Source organism: Taeniopygia guttata, chromosome 30, assembly GCF_048771995.1.
Source record: "Taeniopygia guttata chromosome 30, bTaeGut7.mat, whole genome shotgun sequence".
In the NCBI taxonomy this organism is placed as follows: domain Eukaryota; kingdom Metazoa; phylum Chordata; class Aves; order Passeriformes; family Estrildidae; genus Taeniopygia; species Taeniopygia guttata.
In genome coordinates this window covers 4,683,725-4,703,619 of record NC_133055.1, presented here as the reverse complement: position 1 = coordinate 4,703,619, position 19,895 = coordinate 4,683,725, and the positions used below count along the sequence as shown (strand labels likewise).

General features: G+C 54.7%; 2 protein-coding genes across 3 annotated transcripts in view; both read right to left on the bottom strand.

Annotated features, from left to right (window-relative positions):
• The window catches only part of LOC140680909 (uncharacterized), a 692,735-nt gene that overhangs the window by 469,549 nt on the left and 203,291 nt on the right, over positions 1 to 19,895 (bottom strand). The window lies entirely within an intron of this gene.
• On the bottom strand, positions 9,255 to 10,017 carry LOC140680994 (uncharacterized). The gene has a single exon (XM_072919902.1). The coding sequence runs from the start codon at positions 10,015 to 10,017 to the stop codon at positions 9,280 to 9,282; it is 738 nt and encodes a 245-aa protein (XP_072776003.1). The 3' UTR covers positions 9,255 to 9,279.

The window sequence follows — 19,895 nt, the reverse complement described above, 5'->3', positions numbered from 1 at the left end:
ATCCCCTGGGGCCATGCCCATGGACAGGATGGAATAGGGGCCGGGCAGACACCCCACAGCCGTGCTCCATGCCCTGGGGCATCGCGGGGCTGTCCCTGCCTGGGCAGCGCAGGGCTGGGCTGTGTTCTCCGGCCTCTCCCGCAGCCCCTCAGCTCGGGCTGCGCTCGCTCTTTGCCAGGTGCAGCCGTGCAGCGCACACGAGAGCAGGAACGCACCCGTGGCCGCTTCCGCAGAACAGCGCAGGTACCTGCAGCCATCCCCACCTGGGCTGGGCCTGCTGGCACTGCTCAGCCCAGCACTGTGCTCGGAGCACTCCATGCAACATCCCGGGCTTCTTGCCCTTCTGCTACAGATGGTTTGCAAATTCATGAAGAGGATTCGGGAGGAAGAGAGCAGCGTCATGGGCACTGTGGTCAGAGCGTACTCTCCCATCTTCAAAAGCAAGACCAGTGCTGCCCTGCTGGATATGCTTGTGGAGGAGGGTCCTTCCAGCCCAAAGCAAGTGAGCAGCCTGTGGCCAGGGTTTGATCCTCCCAGCAATTGCGTGGCCTCCCAAGCCACACCTGCTGTTCCCTGGAAGCCTTTGAGGCCATGGCAGTGTGGTGGCAAGGGAAGCACTTCTCTGGGGCAGCTGGGCACATTCCTTCCTCTGGCAGCTTTCCAAGTCTCCCCTGCCTTCTCCAGGTGCCCGCCATGGTGAGGTACATCCTCGTGGCCAATGAGTTTCCTGAGTACAATCTGTACAGGCCCCTTCTGGATCTGACAGAGGCACAGCCCTCTGACGTGGTGATGGCTCTCCTGCGTGTGGCCCCAGTGTGTGACAGGTACGGGGCCCACGTGTCCACAAGGCTCAGCAGCCCTTCACCCTGTACAGCCTGTCCCAGGTGTCTGACAAACAGAGAATTCCAGGGCCCTCTGGCTGCTCCCTTTGCCAGCCCTGGCCCCTGCCAGCCCCCCAGCGTGCTGCCATGCTTCCCCCCTGCCCCTCAGGGGCCAATCCCCACAGGGCTAGGCTGCCTGCGTGCTGCCAGTGAGGGGCAGCGGGCAGAGGCAGGGCTGGCAGAGCAGCTCAGCTCCCCGCTGCCGCCCAGGCCACGCTGCTGTGTCCCAGACTCCTCTGAGACAGAGCTCTGACCCCACAGAGCTGCTTTGGCCATGTGGAAGAGCATCATGTGCTCGCCCAGGACTGCAGAGCCAGCCATGCTCGTACTCCTTGATGTTCTGGGGAGCTGGCCAGAGCACAGCACGTGCACCTCCGATGGGGACCACACGGCTGTCCTTGCCCTGGCTGTGAGTTTCTGCCTTTGCTGGCCCCAAGGCCACCCCTCCAGCAGCTCTCCATCCTCCCTCCCCCACGGCGTCTCCCTGCCTCAGGCGCTGGGCTGAAACCTGGCCTCGGGGCAGCTTCGGGGCCACTAGGCCTGGTGCTCCCCCTGCGTCTCTCCGGGCCTCTCCCTCCCGTGCTCGGGCCCTGCCAAATGGACACCTCGGCACTGAGCGCTGTCTCGGGCTGCTCTGTCCTTTGCAGGCAACTGAGGTGATGTGGAAGATCCTCCAGTTGCCCTGTGTCCCACAGATGATGACCGTGTATTTCCCCCACCTGTTTGTCCATCTGCTCTTCCAAGTGCTCTTCAGCACTCTGGATATGCCAGAGGAGGTCGATACCTTCTGGAAGGGATGTCAGCAGCAATACGGCCTTACCACCAGCCCCAGCAGGTGCTCCATGCCAGTCCTCCTGTCCTTGCCACATCCCTGGGCAGGAGCCAGTGCTCCCAGTGTGACCTGGGCTTTGCTCTGCACACAGGTTTGCAGTGCGGACCCTGAAGTCCCTGCTCTGTCAAATGCAGCACGAGGATGTGGTTGTGGCAATGGAACGCAAGTGTGGCTGGGACACACTGCTCTGTGCTGACACCCACCACTGTGCCGTGGGTCTGCTGGGCAGGTGAGACCCCCTTCACACTGCTGCATCTGACATTTGTGCTCTGTGCCTGGGGTGCCCCACACAGTCCCTGTGGTCATGGGCCAGAGGGCCTTGTCACCGAGGGACAGCCAAGCAGACTGAAAAAGGCTGGGAGAGGAGGGTGCCCACAAGGAGCCGCCTCCCAAATAGCCCAGGGGCCCTTGCAGGACGCTGGGGAAAGACCAGACCTCTGTGAGTCAGTCCTGGGAGAGGTTTGTCCCCCTGGCCCACAGTCTTGGTTACTTTGTCTCCTGCCAGGGAGATGTCCTGTGTGTCCATCCCCTTGTGCTCTCGGATCGCTCGCTACCTGCTCCGGCTGCTCAGCACACAGGAGCCACGCTGGGAGCTGCCCTCCCTGGCGTTCCTTGTGGAGGTGAGCCTGAAGGCCAGCGCTGCCTCGCTCAGCTGCCTCCCGGCTCTCTGCCCTCTCTTGGCCGCAGTGCCTGGGACGGTGCCCGCGCCCTGTGCTGCTGCCTGGGCCCGGCCCTGTGCGGTTCTGGGCTCCCACCGGCCGGTCCCCTGTCACTGCCCTGTGCCTTTCAGGGCCTCGAGTGCCTGGAATTGAGTGAACGCGATGCTGACAGAGTCCTGCAAATCTTGTCAAGGCACCTGAGGAGCGAGTGCAAGGAGAGGCATCACCTGGCGCTCAGGGCCCTTCTCGAGCTCATCAAGGATCCCTCCATGGTGAGAAGGGGGCAGGGGCAGAGGCTGCGCTCAGGAATGCAGTTGCTTGGGCTTGGCTGGGCTTTGGGCGCTGGGCCAGCTGCTCCCAGCTCTCCTGCCTCCCGCTTCAGCTGCCCAAGTGCTTTGGAACAGCCCTTTGGCCTCTAGGCCCTGCAGCAGCAGGATGGCATTTCACAAACTTGTGTTCCTTACAGAGAGAAAAAATGTGGAGCCTGACTGAAAGTTTTGTGGAGCTCCTGTGGGATGCGGATGGAGAGACAGTTAGCATGACAGCCATGCTCCTCAACTTTATCATCTTGGACAAGGACATGCTGATACCCAGCCCCATCACACTGCAGCTGGTTGAGGTGCTTCTGCCACTCCTTGACCACATAAGGCTCACTGCCCCCAGCCACGGCCACTGGCTGCTGCCCAGACACTTTGTGCCCTGTGGATTTGCAGCCCTGCACAAAGCTGAGCCCCATGCAGCCAATGCTGAGGTCTCTTTTTCTTCCCTTCATACAGGACAATAGCCAAGTGCAGCTGCTCTCCATACTGCTCTTCTGAAGAGTGGTGACACTTCCACAGGAAAAGGAAAATGAATCCCTGAAGACAAACGTGCACCAGAGCCTGCTGCCACTCTCCTTCCACTGCCATGATGAGAACCAGCGAGTGGCAGAGGTGAGGACTTGGCAGCTGCTGCTGTTCCCCTGGCAGGGGCTGGGCTGCCTCCTGCCCTGGCACCTCACAGGCTGCAGCCTCCTCCAGGCCCTGGCACAGGGACGGGTCCTGTGCCCTGGGCTGTGGGGCCATCTCCACGTCTCTGCTGCTCTCCAGGCTTCTCAGGAAACGCTGCTTTGTGCGGCCAAGTTCCTGAAGAGGACGGAAAAGCTGCTGAAGAACCAGAAGCTGTGGAAGTTCACCGAGTGCCTGGTAAGGAGGGCCGGGAAGCCGCAGCCCCAGCCTGGAGAAGCCCCCTGAGCGCAGTGCTCGGTGTGCGGGCTGGCAGCTGTGCCCCTGCCCGCTGCTGCAGCCCGAGGCCGCGCGGGCTCTGCTCCAGGCTCCTGCGTCCCGAGCCGGGTGCCCATGGAGCCCCGGCCCGGCGGGGCTGCGGGGCCAACCCTTCCCTCCTGCCGCTCTCTGCAGCTGGCAGAGGACAGCAGCAGCGTGGCCGAGCACCTGCGCCGGGCCCTGCCCTACCTGCAGAGCCCACAGGAGCCCCTGCGAGAGGCGGCCGTCAGGTTCATGGGTGAGCCACGAGCCGGGCCAGGAGGGCGTGTGGGCACAGGGCTGGCAGCGCCGCTGGCAGGGAGCTGTGCCGCCGGGCCTGACAGGCTCTGTGTTCCCAGGGATGGCCAGGCAGAACTTGAGGGGACAGCAGGAAAAGCTCCAGCTGATCCTCAATGGTGAGACAGGGCAGCGGGCTGCCAGCGGAGGCTGCCGGGGCGAGCTGCAAGCCCTGCCCCGGCTGCGGAGAGCTCTGCTCTCCTAGGTAGAGCACACAGAGATTTCAGGGACACGTGGGGCATGCGTGGCCAGCAGCTTCGGGCTGAACCCCTTGGTCCCTGATCCCTCCCGGCCATGGCAAGAGCCGGCTGGGATGGCCCTGGCAGGGGGGGCTCCCCTCGGCTCCCCGCAGAGTCGGGATCTGACCGTGGCTCTGTTCCTCTCTCTTGCAGCCCTTCAATGCCTGACAGAGGATGTCAGTAGTGCCATGTCAGAGCTGGCACTTCAAACATTGCATGTGCTCCGGGCAATACAGAGTGGGCGATACTCCATCTTCCAGAAGTTGCAAGATCATACAGCCCTCTGCGATGTCACACGGACATCTCTGTGATGTCACACGGACATCTCTGTGATGTCACACAGCTCTCTGTGATGTCACACGGACATCTCTGTGATGTCACACAGGATCTGTGAAGTCACATAGCCCCTGTGACATCACACAGCACTCTGTGATGTCGCATGGATGTCTCTGTGATGTCACACAGGATCTGTGATGTCGCTCATGACCTGTTATGCCACACAGCCCCTGTGATGTTACACAGATCTCTGTGATGTCACACAGCCCCTGGTCTCTGACTGTGGTAATTTATCTGTCTTCCAGCCCTTGAAGCCATGAGCGAAGATGACAGCCCATCCTCCACTAACCTGGAAATTCAGACAATTTTTGGACAAAGATGTGCAGAACTAAGGTCATCTGCTGGATTCAGAGAACCAGGGTCCCAAGCAGAGTACCAGGAGACAGTGAAGAGAGCAGCAGGACTCAATGTCACTGGAGCTCCAGGCACACCTGATGCTGGCCACAGCTGTGCCTGCTGCAAGCTCCCATAGCTGCTGCCTTCCCCCTCCCTGTTGACAGCTCCTCCCTCCAGCCCTCAAACGCTGCCCATTCCCTTTTTTTGGCCCCCATCTCATCCCTTCCCTTTCTCTTCCATTAATAAAGAGTTTGGTTTCTCCCCCTTACCTGCATCTCTGTGGAGCTGAAGCGGCGCAAATCCCGGGCCCTGGGACACACAGGCCCCTGCTGCTGTTCTCTTCCACGCCGTGTTCTGTGCACACACACACAGAACGAGGGCAGATCAGGCTGGAAAGGTGCCTGTGCTGAAGGTGCAGTTCCACAACCCTGTGGAGTTGCAGATCTTGCTGAGCAGCCTGGAGCCCCTGGAATTTGGAAGAGCCAAGCTGAGTATGCTCTGAAGGCAGCTGTGAGGGATTCCAGGGCAAGCTTCCACGGAGGGCAAAGGAGCTTGGAATGCTGGAAGTTTTCAGGAATAGCTTCCTGAAGGCTCAGCAGTGCTCCATCCCCGCACAGGATCAGGGAGAGGGCAGAACCAGTGACCATCCGGGCTTAGCAGGGAGCTTTGGGTGTGCCTGAGGGCAAAGGAAGCAGCAGCGCGGTGCCCAAGACTGGGACGCGCGACCCTGCCAGTGCCCGGAGCGCTGTCAGGCAGTGCCAGGATCCCGGCTGTGGTTCTGGTGCCCACAAGTGAGGAATGGCAGCCCCAGGCTCAGAGCCAGTCAGAAAGCCAAGCAAGTGAGAGCAGAGGGAGGGCACCCTTCCAGTCTCTCTTGGGCATGGCCACAAAACAGCCCCTGCTGCTTCTTCCTCCGCCTGTGCTTGGGCTGTGCTGGTGGCAGAGGCAGCCAGGCTGTGCTCTGCCTTCCAGAGCCTGTTGGGAGCGGGCATGAAAAGCGCTGTGTGCACAGCGGAGAGGCCTGGAAGGTGCTGGCAAGAGCATCCTGTGGGAGCAGGGCTCTGGGCTCTGGCTGGGAACAGCCTGGTCTTGGTGCCGTGGGCGCAGGCAGGAGTTGAGGCAGGTGAAGAGGCAGTGAGCAGCTTGTGTTTGTAGAGGGCCTGGGGCTGCCCATCTGAGCCTCCACCTGGAAAGGCACTTGGGGGAATAGGAGCTAGAGCTGGAGTGCCTGTCCTGAAAGGACATGAAGTCCTTCAGCCTTGCCAGCGTTTCTTAAGGGTGTGTTGGTGTTGAGCAGAAAAGCCGCACATTTGGGGAAATGCCTTTGGAGGACAGGGGCTTGCTTCTCAAGGAAAGTGCTTCCCAGGGAGCTCCCAGTGAGGCAGGTGCAAGTGTCCCCCTTTGGCTCTCTGTGCTCCTTTCAGTCCTTGAGGCCCGCTGCACTTGGCAGAGGGACAGGGGAAGGGAGAAGGCTGTGAAGAGCAGGTTTGGCATCCACCTGGAACTGCAGAGACCAACCCAAGCACCTGCAGCAGCGTGTGTTACTCCCCGTTTGGACAGAGGGGTGAGCAGAACCATCTCTGTCCATCTGTGAGCCCCAAAGCTCTCTGTGGGAGCTGTGAATTAAAAGGCCTTTACAAACTCACTTTTCACATCTTCCCTGTCTGCTGTGTTTCAGCTCTTGGCAAGATGCATTTGCCTTTGTGATTTGTGATACCACGGATCCAAGGAGATCATTGTGACCCTGAGAAACCTCTTGGAACCAAGGGGCCATTGTGACACAGCAAGGCCTCGTGGAACCACAGGTCCATTGTGACACTGCAAGGTCACACAGGACCAAGGTGGCCATGGAACCAACGTTCTGCCATGGAACCTCATGGAACAAAGGGACCATGGTGACACTGTGGAACCAGGGAGACTGTTTTTGGCAGTAGGAAAGCTCATGGAACCCCAAGTCCATTGTGACACAGCAAGGCCTCATGGAGCCAAGGGACCATTGTTAAACTGTGCGGCCTCATGGAACCATGAGCCATTGTGACACAGCGTGGCACCTCATGGAGCCAAGAGTCCATTGTTACACTGTGGGGCCCTGTGGCACCAAGGGGACCACAGTGACTTTGTGGGGCCTCATGGAACAATGGAGACTGTTCTGACACTTTGGGACACACTGGAACCAAGGGGCCATTAGAGCATGGCAGGGCCTCATGGAATCAAGGGGACTACAGTGTCACTTAGACCATTTGATTTAACCTTACTTACAGGCCTGACTGGCTCAGCTACCCAAGGCACTCAGACCCCTCAGAGAGCAGCATTTCTGCCACATTTCCCCAGCACAGGCACTCCTGTGTGCACACAGACACAGAGAGTCAGTGCAGGGCACCTGTGAGAAATTCCCCTGAGGGCAGGGAAATGCTCCCCATGGATGCTTTGGCATCTCCCCAGCAGGGAAGGGTTGAGCCTGGAGGAGTGGGGGGATCGGCCCAGGCTCCCTCGTTGTTTGGGATCCCCCGAGTGCAGCAAACGGGAGAGTTCCCAGCTCGGAGAGGCCCCACTCAGAGGGAGTCACTGGCCCAGGAGAGCTCCAAGGGCTCCTTTTGGAGCGCTGTTTGTAGGGCCCCAAGAGAGGGGCTTCAGTCCCAGCCATGTTTCACCCTGGCCGCACTTGGCATCAGCAGCTTTCTTTGGCAGGGTGAGAACAGGGATGTTGTGCCACTGAGGGAACACAAACAGTTCCCAGGGCTGCTCCTAAAGCAGCCAGGAGCTGGTTGGGCAGCAGCAGTGCCTGGAGCAGACAGGGTTTGTGATGAGCTCCAGAGGAGCTGAGCCCAGGGGCTGCTGGCCAAGGCCGAGGCCCAGTGAGCATTTCTCAATGGGCAGGGCGGCCTGAGAAGGGGGGGAGGGGGGGAATAATTCCCCCCCTCAGTGTGCTCCCAGTCACTCCAGGATTTCCATGTCCCTGCTCCAAATGCTGCTCCCAGCCCTGATCCAAGGGAATGGGAATGTGCCACTCCCTTGCTGGGGCATGGTCACACCTGAGCCAGGTGTGCAGGGCAGGACCTTGCCCTGACCCCAAGCACTGTCCCAGCTCCGGGATCTGCTTCCCACCGGCCTCTTCCTCCTGCAGCCCCGAGCCCAGCTTGGTGCTGAACAAAGGGGCTGGGCCAGGGTCATCCCCTGGTGGCGGCTGTGCACCTCCTCTGCCCCCTCCCCAAATTCCCTCTGGGGGAGCAGGAGCTGGGGCAGGAGCCCTGTGGGGAGGGACAAGGGGGTGACACCGGGATGGGGGGGGTCACACATGCTCTGGCAGGACACACATGGACCCTGGGGACCCCTCCTCAGAGTCAGGAGGATGAACCCCAACATGGAGCCACCAACCTCCAGCAGCATCTTGGGGGGTGGGACCTGGTGGCTGCTTTGGCGTTCTGGGGGATCATGACTACCCAAAAACCCCCTCCCAGCCCCACAGCCACTCCCAGACTCCTGAAACCACCCCACAGATCCCAGCCAGGACTCCACCAACTACTCCCTGCAAGATAAATGTCCTCAAGAACCACCAAATCCCCTTTCCATCTCCTCTAAGACCTGCCCAAATTCCCTGCAAGCCACACAGCTCTGTCAGGGACCCAAACCTCCCTCACAGACCCCTCCAAGCCTCCTCCCAGCACCACAAATGCCCACAAGATTGACAGAAGCCCTTCCCAGTCCCCTCAGGAGCCCCTAAACTTCCACCTCCCATGGCACTGACCAAGAGAGGTTGGTGGGTAGGAACATTTACAGCCAGGATCAGCTCAGGCACTTCAGCAGCAATTTGGGCTCTTAGGGAGAACATCCCAAATGGGGAGACACAGGCCAGGGACTGGGACAGACAGAATTCTTGGAGAACAGGGGGGCTCAGGTGGACATGTTCTGCTGGCACACCTCTGAGATTGTGGCCATGTCCCCTGGCTTTGATAACCTCAGAACACCCAAATCTTCCCAAATATTCCATTGAACCAACCCCACATTCACCCCCAAATCCTGGTAAATGGTGCAGGTTAAGATATCTTAGTTTAACTTCTTGATTTTCACCCCAGTTTTGGTTGTTTAGACAGGGTGAAGAAGGAAATTATTTACATGGAAAAGACCTCCAAGGTCATGCAACACTGCTTGATGCCACCAGAAGAAATAATTGGACAGATCAGGTGAGATTTTTTGGGGTGTAAAGTCAACAAATCACTTCTTCCCAATTAATTTATAGTTTAGATCAGAGTCCTGATGAGTGTTCTTGCCCCTGTGTCCATCCAGGTGCCTATGGGGATCCAGGAGGACGTGGAGACCACTTTACAGGTGTCTTCTCAGCAGGGATCACAAGGAATGTGGGTCACCAGGGCTTTGACCAACATGGGTCCTCCCATGGAGGATGGAGTTGGAGGAGTGCATGAAGCTCTTCCTGCAGTCGGGGCATTCACAGGGCTTCCCTTACCGGTGCCTCCGTTGGTGTTTGGTCAAGTGAGAGCTCCTGGAGAAGCTCTTCCCACACTGGGGACACTCGTAAGGCCTCTCCCCAGTGTGGATCCTCTGGTGGCAGTTCAGGCTGAACCTCTGCCTGAAGCTCATCCCACATTCCCCACACTCGTAGGGCCTCTCCCCAGTGTGGATGCGCCGATGGTTGATGAGGGTGGAGTTGTGCTTGAAGCCCTTCCCGCAGTCGGGGCAGCGGAAGGGCCTCTCATCCGTGTGAATCCTCTGGTGCAGGAGAAGACTGGAGCTGGTCTGAAACCTCTTCTGACATAGAGGACACTCATAGGGCCTCTCTCCAGTGTGGATACGTTTGTGGGTGACAAGTTTGGAGCTGCAGCTGAAGCCCTTCCCACACTCCCCACACTCGTAGGGCCATTCCCCGGTGTGGATCATCTGGTGGCAGATGAGGTTGTTGCTCTGCCTGAACCTCTTCCCACACTCCAAACACTCATAGCGCCTCTGTCTCTCACAAGGATGCTCAGGGACCAGCAGCTCTGAGCTCTGGCTGAAACTCTGCCCACCTCCCTGGCACTGGGTGGGTCTTTCCTCCTCAGAGCACCCTGGGCTGGGTTTGCAGCCCCTCCTCCTGTAGGATCGCCGGGGGTTTTCCTTGTGGGATTCATGCGCTGTGGAGCTGCTCAAAACAGCCTCTTCCATGAGGTTCTGCTGTGGGAATTTGTCCTCCCTGGTCTCCATCCTCAGCTCCTGCTCTGGGGGAGGAAGGTCAAGGAGAGGATGGGATTTGCCTCCGTGCCACAGGGAAGGGTAAGGAGATGCCCCCAGTGCGTCCCCGTCAGCAGAGCGTCGGCAGCGGGGCTGTCCTGCAGCCGGGGGCCAGGCTGGGCCGGGAGATGGAGCAGGAGAGAGGGGGAAAGGGGCACTGACTTCCTCCTCACCTGCCTCAGTGTCCCAGGGTGCCTTCCTCTTCCTCACAGCCTTCTCCTCCATCTGGCAAAGGGCTGGGGATGGGAATTTCTGTTTTGGGAGGAAAACAAGGGATGAGCACATTCAGTATTGTCCTGGGTGGAAGGCAAACCAGGGAGAGAGTCTAAGCCAGAATGACAATTGAGTAAGAAAATTAAGATCAAGGCAATGATACAGAAACAGTGGCTTAATCTGACAGAGTCAGGATATAACCTGACACCCCGTTGGTCAGGGTGGTGGTAGCAGTCTGATGAAATGGTGGCTGCAGTCCAGCTGGAGTGATGAACGTGATTCTGTCAAAGCGGTGATCCTGTAGAAGGGTCTGGTCTTCCTCTGAAGGTCCAATGGTGGTTATGGAGCTCTTGTCCTCTGGGAATCCAGTAGGCAAGGTGGTCGTGGTGTTGCAAGGGTGAGATTATATCCAGGTAGGAATGCTTGGTTCCTCCCCCTGGGCGGAGCATCCCACAATGGGATGATGTAATTTTATCAGCCCTGCAGTGACACTCAATGGCCCATTAACAGAAGATGGCCCCTGGAGGGCGTTATCATGGCTGAGCCATGGAAGAGATAAAGAACACTGCCCCACCTGATGATAACAGTTTATGGAGATGGTGACTGCAAACACTTTTGGTTACATCTGACACTGTAACCTGAAACAGTGAGGCAATCCCTGCTCAGGGTGGGGGGTGAACACCACCCCCCTTACCCAAACTGGCTCAGGTGTAAAACCCCCACCCTGGGAAGGGCACGCACACAGGGGATAATGTCACACTTGTCCTGTCCCAGGGGAGATTTCTGTCCCTGTCACTCCCTTGCTCTCCCCCCTTTTCTCTTTCTTTCCATCTCTCTCTTTACCTCAAATTTACTGTTCAGGAAAATCGACTTCAGATTTGATCTCCTTAGCACCTTAACTGTGGCACAGGCACCGCTCTAACAACTTTATTAACCAGCTTGCAACATTATTTTGCACAGTGAGTTCAGGGCACTGCTGTCTGACCCCAAGTACCTTTGACAACAGCATGGGTCTTTCCTCTGCGAAGGTTCTGCCTCTTTCTGGAGGAACTCTTGGAAACTTGGATGCAGCTTCCTCTGAGTGACTTTTGGGAGAACTTATGAGGAAAATGGCTGTTGTGGGTGGCCAGTGTAAAGAAAGTATTTTCTTGTCCTTCCTTGAAATTTTTTTTTAAACAACTGGAGAAAAGGGACCAAATGATACTAGCAAGACTGACAAGGATCATTCACCCCAATGTGAGGAATTCAAGACCAGTAAATTCCTACAAGAAGCCCAGTTCAAGTAGATAAATTCCCAAGTAACTCGTGAATTCACAGCTCTGGGGACTTTGCCAAATATGAGCATCATTATTTTTTTGTCCCTGTCAACTTTGTGACAGCTACACAGAGCTTTCCCTTCCCTTTATTAATCTGTATTGGGCCAAATTTCCACTTTCCTTTTATCAGAACCTGCCAGCAGCTGAGCTGAAGCTGTGCAGGAACTGATTAAACTTGGATTTGCCACAGAATTGCTTCTATTTTCAGTTTATTCATGTTTGGGATTTGATATGTTTCCATCACAAGTGACTTGTGGGAAGAGCAAATCTTCCCCAAGGCATTTTATGGAGGGTTAAGTTTAATTTCTGCTGAGTTTGTTTTGTCCAGTGCTCAGGGGATGCTCAAGGGGTCTCTGGTTTTGGTTTGGCCCTAATTTTCTTCTGATTTGTCTTTATCACTTAAAAACACCTGAAAAATTACTAAAAAGAGTATTGACCAGGGATGTCAAAAGTCCCACCATTTAACAGGTGTTTGAGGTGGAATTTATGGTTTGGGAACATATTCTGGAGGATTTGTGGGTTCTGAGAGATATATGGGAGTATTCTCCATATCTTTGCACTCCAAAAGTCGATGTGGATTTGTCTGTCACCTCAAAATGACTCAATCCCGCCTCAAAATTGCTGGTTCCCATCTCAGTCCCATGCCAAAATTACTCAGTTCCTCAGCCTCCAGGGTTAGATGGGGTTGGAAGGAGATTGAGAGAAGTAAGATCCAAATTTGAGGTTGTGGGGTCAGGATTGTGTGGGGCTGGGTGGGTGTGATTTATTTTGATAATTAATAAAACTATCAGAATTATTGATTTCTGTTCCATTCATTTTCTGTCAGTTCTGGTTTGCTTTTCAGAGTGCCGCCTTCTCAGCTGATTTTGTTTGTGACCTCCTGTCCCAGACTGAAAAGCAAGATGTGTTCTATTTCCCATCAGTTTGGCAGTTGTCCTGTGCTAAGTGGGCAGTTTTTCCTTATCTTTTCCACAATCAATCCTCCCTCAGGGGAGACATCTGCTGATAATGGGCTATTGAATGTCACTGCATGACTGATAAGAACTATAACATCCCATTGTGAGCTGCTCCACCCAGAGGGAGGAGCCAAGCATTCCTACCTGCATCTAGATTTGAGATTCTGGCCCACCAACACAGCTTTTTCTGGGCTGGATTTCTCAGAGGAACAGCTGCCTCTTCCTCTTCAGAAGAAGACACCCTTTTCTACAGGATCACTTCTCCAACAGAACCACACCTGACACTCCTGGAGGACTGCAGCCACCATTCCAATTGGACTGCGGCCAACACCCTGTCCAACAGAGTGTCAGGTTGTATTCTGGCTCTGTCAGTGTTGTTTTGGTTTACTGCATTGTTTATTTTATCTTTTTATTTTCTTCCCTAATAAAAAACTGCTATTCCTGCTCCGAATTTTTACCTGAGAGCCCCCTCTTAATTTCAAATTTATAACAATTCAGAAAGAAAGAGTTTACATTTTTCCATTTCAGGAGAGGCTCCTGCCTCCCTTAGCAGACACCGGTCATTCCAAACCAAAATACCTCCTTTCTCTCCTGCCTTCCTTTACCTGCTCTGTTTCTCTCTCTGTGTCTCCCTTGACCCAGGGCAGCTCCCACCAAAGACCCTGTCCTGATTTAATTCCCAGTCCATGAGCTACGACAACCACGGGTGAAGTTATGAAGGCTGGTAGTGAAATGTCACTGTAGGATCCTGCTCCACTTGGCTCTTGGCTCTTCCATAAGGACTTTGCCTTCAAGGGCAGGGACATCTTTTCCTGGCTGGGAACTGGAATTCCAACCCCTGGCAGTGTGTGCCATGGATCCCAGAGGGGCATTCCGGAGGCTCCCAGGGTGCTGCTCCTGCCGTGCCTCCCAAGGAGCTGTGCAGGGCAGGGGACAAGGTGCAGCAGCTGTGTTGGTGCTGCAGTGTTACTACAGCCACTGGTTCCAGGAGTTTCGGTACTGCCAGCAGCGGTTCCTGGGTTCCATGATGCCCTGCTGTGTCCCCATGGATATTTGGTGTCATGAAGTTCTTCAGTGTCACAATGGCCACCTCGCTCCATGAGCTTCCGCAGTGTCCAAATGGCCTCCTTGGATGGGCAGTGTCACCATGGACCATTGGCTCCTTGCAGCCCCGCTGGGTCACCATGGACCCCTTGGTTCCATGAGGTTCTGGGGGTGTCTCCATGGTCTCCTTGGATCCACAGTGTCACAATGGACCACTGGATCCACGTGGCCCTGCTGTGTCACCATGGCCCCTTGGTTACGTGGGACCCCAGGGTCACAATTGACTCTTTGCTTCGTCATCCTATGGGAGAGAACTGTCCTTCTTCTCCAGGGGCCTATGGCCAAAACTGGGATTCCTTCCCCAAATTTCCTTATATGCAAAGATTGTTCCCTGATGAAACTTGCAAATAGAAACAGGTCTGGCTGCCTTGGCCACCCAGGGGCCACCTCTCATCTCCCTTTCAGACACTGGGTCCATGTGCTTTTCTTGCTTAAAAAGCATCCATCTCAACCAGGCACCCATGGCCAAAATTTGGTATCTGCCTCCCAAATTCCCTATATACAAGGATAGCTCCCAGAAAAATGATGCCAGGACAGAGACGTCTGGCTGGCTTAGGCCTCTGGTGGCCGCCATTTATCTGCCCCTCAAACACTGTTGTTCCATCCTTTCCTTCCTTTGGAAAAGAACCGTCCTGCTCCTCCGGATGTCCTTGTCTGAAATTGGGATTCCAACTCTAAAACTCAGTACATTGAAGGATTGCTCCCAGGCAAAATCTGCCAGTACCATCAAGCCTGGCTGGCCTTGGCCTCTGGTGGCTGCCCCTGCCACACTGGGGCTCGGTTCTTTCCTTCCCATGGAGATCACTGTGACACTGAGGGGCCCTCATGGAACCAAGGGGATCATTGTGGCACCACTGGAGCCCATGGAACCAAGGGGCCATGGTGACACCGCGGGGCTTCCTGGACCCAGAGACCATTATGACTCTGTGGGGCCTGATGGAACCATGGAGAGCATTGGGACCCTTCAGGGCCTGGTGTCACCAAGGGGGCATTGTGACACCTCAGGGCCTCCTGGAAGCAAGGGACCATTGGGACACTGATGGGCCCCATGGAAGCAAGGGAACACGGAACAGGTCTGGCTGGCTTGGGCTGCCAGGGGCCACCTGACAGGTCTGGCTGATCTTGGGATATCTTGGGCTGCCTCTCATCAGCTCCTGGAGCACTGGGGCTCAGTGCTCTGCTTTGTATGGAAAAGAACCGTCCTTCATTTCAGATGCCCATTGCCAAAACTGACACTCTGCCTAAAAAATTTCCTATATTCAAGGGTATTTCCCTGAAAAAAATTGGGCAGCTTTGGCTGGCCTTGTCCTCTGGTGGTCACCTCTTGTCTCCCCCTGAAACACTGGGGCTATATTCCTCCATTCCTATGGAAAAGAACTGGTCTTCATGTCCAGGAACCATGGCCAAAATTAGAATTGGCCACCGAGTCCTGCTGGGGTCACGGAACCATCTGCAGCCCCGGGCAGATATTGACTCTTCCAGTGCTGCCATCCTCCCTCCAGCGAGAGAAAAGGACACAGGGCAGGCACACAGAGGAGCAACATGAAGACACCGAGGTCAGTGAAGAGGAAGTTGAGTCCCAGATGGGAGGGATGAGGAGATGCCTTGATCTTGGGGCTGAAATACTCTGATAAAAATTTGGAGAAGGATGTCATTGATACATCAGACTCTCTTTTTCCCTATTAGGCATTGAAAAGTATGGGGAGATGACTTGTTTCAGCAAAGCCTCCATGCCAAAGTAAGTAAATGTTGCAGTAGCTGTGATCCCATGAGAAGTTTGAATAGACAAAGAGGGCAGAGTGATGAGACCCTGTGCCCTCAGGGAGAGAAGAAGACCTCTGTTCCCAGAGATGAAGATGATTTCAGAAATAGATGAAGAGAACCTTTGCTCTTAAACAGCTCATCCTGAAACTAATACCCCATAAGTTGGCATGGCCCATAAACACAGCTTTGGGAAAAACTGTGAAAAAATGGGAGAGACTTCACGATTTCACTTCTTCTGAGTGGCTGCTATTTGTGGAAATTGAGAGCTACAAGAGAACTGTTTTCTTGTGGAGAAGTCTCCATAGCAAGAAAGAGAGACTCCTCTCCCTGAGTGAATTAAGAGGGATATTTCTAGAGGTGGTAAAGTGACTGAAATTGTTTTGGTTTGTCCCTTTGCATAAAAAGTAAGTAAGAAAAGGTTGAATGGAGAGGGGAAGTGTTCTGACAGTTTTCTTCTGATCCTTATTACTCTTTTTTTTACTTAGTTTTAACAAACTCTTCTTTATACCCTTTTAAAGATTTGATCCCACTTTGCCCTTCTCCTAATCCTATCTCACAGCAGGAAATTAGTAAGTATTTTATAGTGAGTGCACTGGTAATTAGCCAACACTGAACCCACCACACTAATTAATGCACTGGCCGAGAAAGCTCAAATTAGTGAACAAAAACCACGACAGAAACTTCCTGAAGAACTGCCCCAGACAAGAGGGAAATCAAGGCAGAGCCATGGTTTGTCAGGACTTCCTTGATCCTATTGAACCCCGTGGTGCATTTGGAACTGAGCCCTGGAACCTCAGGGCCTGAGAGGAGATGGCACAAGCCTTTCCAGGAGATAAAATCAAGAGCAAACAACCAAAAGGTCTCAGTGCATTAATGGGTCCCACTGAGGTCCATCCCCAACACAGGCTCCTCATCGTGGAGGGGAGAGTTGGAGGCCAGAATCACACAAAAACCTCTCAGAGACTCAAAATGGCACAAAAACCTCTCAATGTGGAAAGGAAAATCCAAAGTACCTGGAAAAAGTTGAGTATCTGAAAGCATTAATGAGCCCCACTGGGTATCAGTACAAAGCTCTCAAGGGACTTGTTAAAGCAGATAATTGGGGCCATGATTGCACAAACCTCACACAGAGTCTGGATCAAAAGGGAAACACCAAGTACCTTAAAAGAACTGAAGTACCTTGAAGCATTAATGAGCCCCACAGAGTGTTGTTCCTGACAAAGCCTCTCCAGGGACTAATTACAGCAGATAATTGGAGGCCAGGATTGCACAAAGCTCTCAGAGACTGCAAGGCAAAAGCAAAGCCCAAAGTCCTTTGAAAAACCTGCAGACCCTGGGAGCATGAAGGAGCCCCCAGGGCCATTCCTGGCCAAGGCTCCCCAGGGACTCCTTCCAGCAGATCCTTGAGGCCACTGGGATGTGGGCTAGGGGGGGATACTGAGGGCAGGACCAGGGGCTGACAGTGCCCAGCCTGGCTGGGGCTGTGCCAGGAGGCCCCAGGGCCTCAGGACAAGGTGTCTCCTCACAGCCCTTGGTGGCACAGACCCTGCTGTGCCCCAGGGCACCAAGACTTGGCTTCTCTTTGTCCCCACCTGTCATCAGTGCCTCCAGTTCTCTGCTCTGCCTGGGGCCTGGGGACACTTTCTCAGTCGTGTCCCTCAGTGGGACCCATTAAAAGTCCAAGAAACTTTGGAGTTGGATTCTGACTTGGAGTTCTGGAGAGGTTTCTGCAGCTCCCTCTCAGGGCCTGATGTTCAGGGCCTGAGCACAAAGCCCTAGAGGGTCATTAAAGTCCTTGTGCTGTGTCTGTGCTGCTGAGCTGGGCCGGGCTCCTGGCACAGAGGGTGATCCTGGTAACCAAGCAGAGCTTCAAAAGCACATTTCTCTTGCTGAGCAGCTCTTCTCCCAGCCCAGCAGGGCTGGGGCACTGCCTGCAGCCAGCCCAGGCACAACACAGAGGCACAGAGAGCTTCAATCAGTCAGGGCTGGGAAGGGCTGAGAAGTGCCTGGGGCAGAATCACTGCCAGCCCTTGGCACAGGAACCTCTGGCTGCAGGACAATGCAGCTGCAGCTCCTGGAGTGATCTCCTAAAGCTGGAACATCCCAATGCCCACAGCCCCTGTGAGTGCATTCTCTGCTCATCTCCTGTGCAGAGCAGCCAGGGGTGCCCAGGGCTGTCCTGCAGAGCAGGGTCCTGCAGCCCAGGGCGCTGTGCTGGGCCAGGGACTCTGCTGCCTGCCAGGGACAGCTCTCAGCCGGTCCTGGAGCTGCTCCCAGCGCTGGCCAGGAGCTGTGGGGGGAAGGAGCCACCCTGAGTAGGGCAGGTGCTGCTGCTGAGAGGGGCTGGGTGGGGCAGGGCTGCTCCCAGCTCCAGACCAGCCTGGGCACAGCTCCGGAGGACACTTCCCAAAGAAGGTAAGCCTGGGATTGCTGTAAAGGTCAGGAGATTTCCTGGTAGTGTTTTCAATTTCCTGCTTGGAGCAGGATGGGAAAGCTGGGGTGGTGACATTAAGATTTTTGCTTTTCATATATTTGTAGCTCTGTAAATTACTATTATATAATTATAAATCTATAATCCTTACTTGACTCTATTAAACTCTTATTTAACTCTATAAAACTTCTATTAGTACTCATATTACTGCAATCCTTGATTGACTTTAGTATCTCTTAGTTTTTCAAACAATACGCTGTCTAAATATATTCCTGAATTACTGGATAGTCTTATTTTCAGGAAGAGGACATTATAATCAGGAAGAAGAACATTTTCATTTTTGACCACAATGTGAGCAGTCATAACAAAAACGTACAAAAAAGCCCTTGGAAGTACTCCAATGGATTGAGCCAGGGGTGTGTAACTGGGGCAACTGAATCTCCTATTGGATGTTCCTGTTAAATATCCTAATTATCAACCTTAATGAATTGCTGAAATCAGGGGCTGGGCGTGTTCCATCCCCACTGGGACACCTCAAAGCTTCCAATAAAGGTCTGGTTTTGACTTTATTCTTCCACCACTGTTGCAAGGGACTTTTTCTCTTTTGATTATAGACAACATCGGGATGAGAGAAGCAGAAGAGGAATTGTAATCCCAGAATCACAGAACATTCTGAGCAGAAAGAGAAATACAGGATCATCAAAGGAATGTTTGAACATTTACAGAGACTCCAGAACTGTGACTTTGGGTGGTCAGTTTCTCTGCTGGGAGCCTCCCAAAGGGCCTTCAGCCACTCTTCATCCCTGGACAGCAGCAGTATCACCTTTGCAGAGCCCAGCTCCTAAATATCCAGGCTTGTCCCTCTGCCACATGGCCACAAACCCAGGGCAGCAGGGCAGGGATGGCTCCTCGAGAGCCCCCACGCACAGGCCTGGCTGCTCCTGGCAGACTCAGCCAGCACAACTGGAGCACAGGCAGGGACCTGGGTGAAGGTTTTCCCAGAGCAGGAACAAGGGTGGGTGAGTCCCAGCAGGACAGGCTACAAGGAATGGCCCAAGTTTGGCTCCAAGCAGACTCTCCTGACTTGTCCCTGTCCTTTCTCCATGAACAGGTGCCCATGTGCAGCCACAGCAAATGTCCAACAGCAGCTCCATCAGCCACTTCCTCCTGCTGGCACTGGCAGACACGCAGCAGCTGCAGCTCCTGCACTTCTGCCTCTTCCTGGGATCTCCCTGGCTGCCCTCCTGGGCAACGGCCTCATCATCAGCGCCGTAGCCTGCGGCCACCACCTGCACACGCCCATGTTCTTCTTCCTGCTCAACTTGGCCCTCAGCGACCTGGGCTCCATCTGCACCACTGTCCCCAAAGCCATGCACAATTCCCTCTGGGACACCAGCACCATCTCCTACACAGGATGTGCTGCACAGCTCTTTTTCTTTCTCTTCTTCATTGGAGCAGAGTATTTCCTCCTGACCGTCATGTGCTACGACCGCTACGTGTCCATCTGCAAACCCCTGCACTACGGGACCCTCCTGGGCAGCAGAGCTTGTGCCCACATGGCAGCAGCTGCCTGGGCCAGTGCCTTTCTCAATGCTCTCATGCACACAGCCAATACATTTTCCCTGCCCCTGTGCCATGGCAATGCCCTGGGCCAGTTCTTCTGTGAAATCGCCAAGATCCTCAAGCTCTCCTGCTCCAAATCCTATCTCAGAGAACTTGGGTTTCTTGTGTTTTCTATATTTTTAGCATTTTGTTGTTTTGTGTTCTTTGTTTTCTCCTATGTGCAGATCTTCAGGGCCGTGCTGAGGATTCCCTCTGAGCAGGGACGGCACAAAGCCTTTTCTACCTGCCTCCCTCACCTGGCCGTGGTCTCTCTGTTTGTCAGCACTGTAATATTTGCCTACCTGAAGCCCCCCTTGATGTCCTCCCCATCCCTGGATCTGGCCCTGTCAGTTCTGTACTCGGTGGTGCCTCCAGCCCTGAACCCCCTCATCTACAGCCTGAGGAACCAGGAGCTCAAGGCTGCAGTGTGGAGACTGATGACTGGATGCTTTCAGGAACATTAAC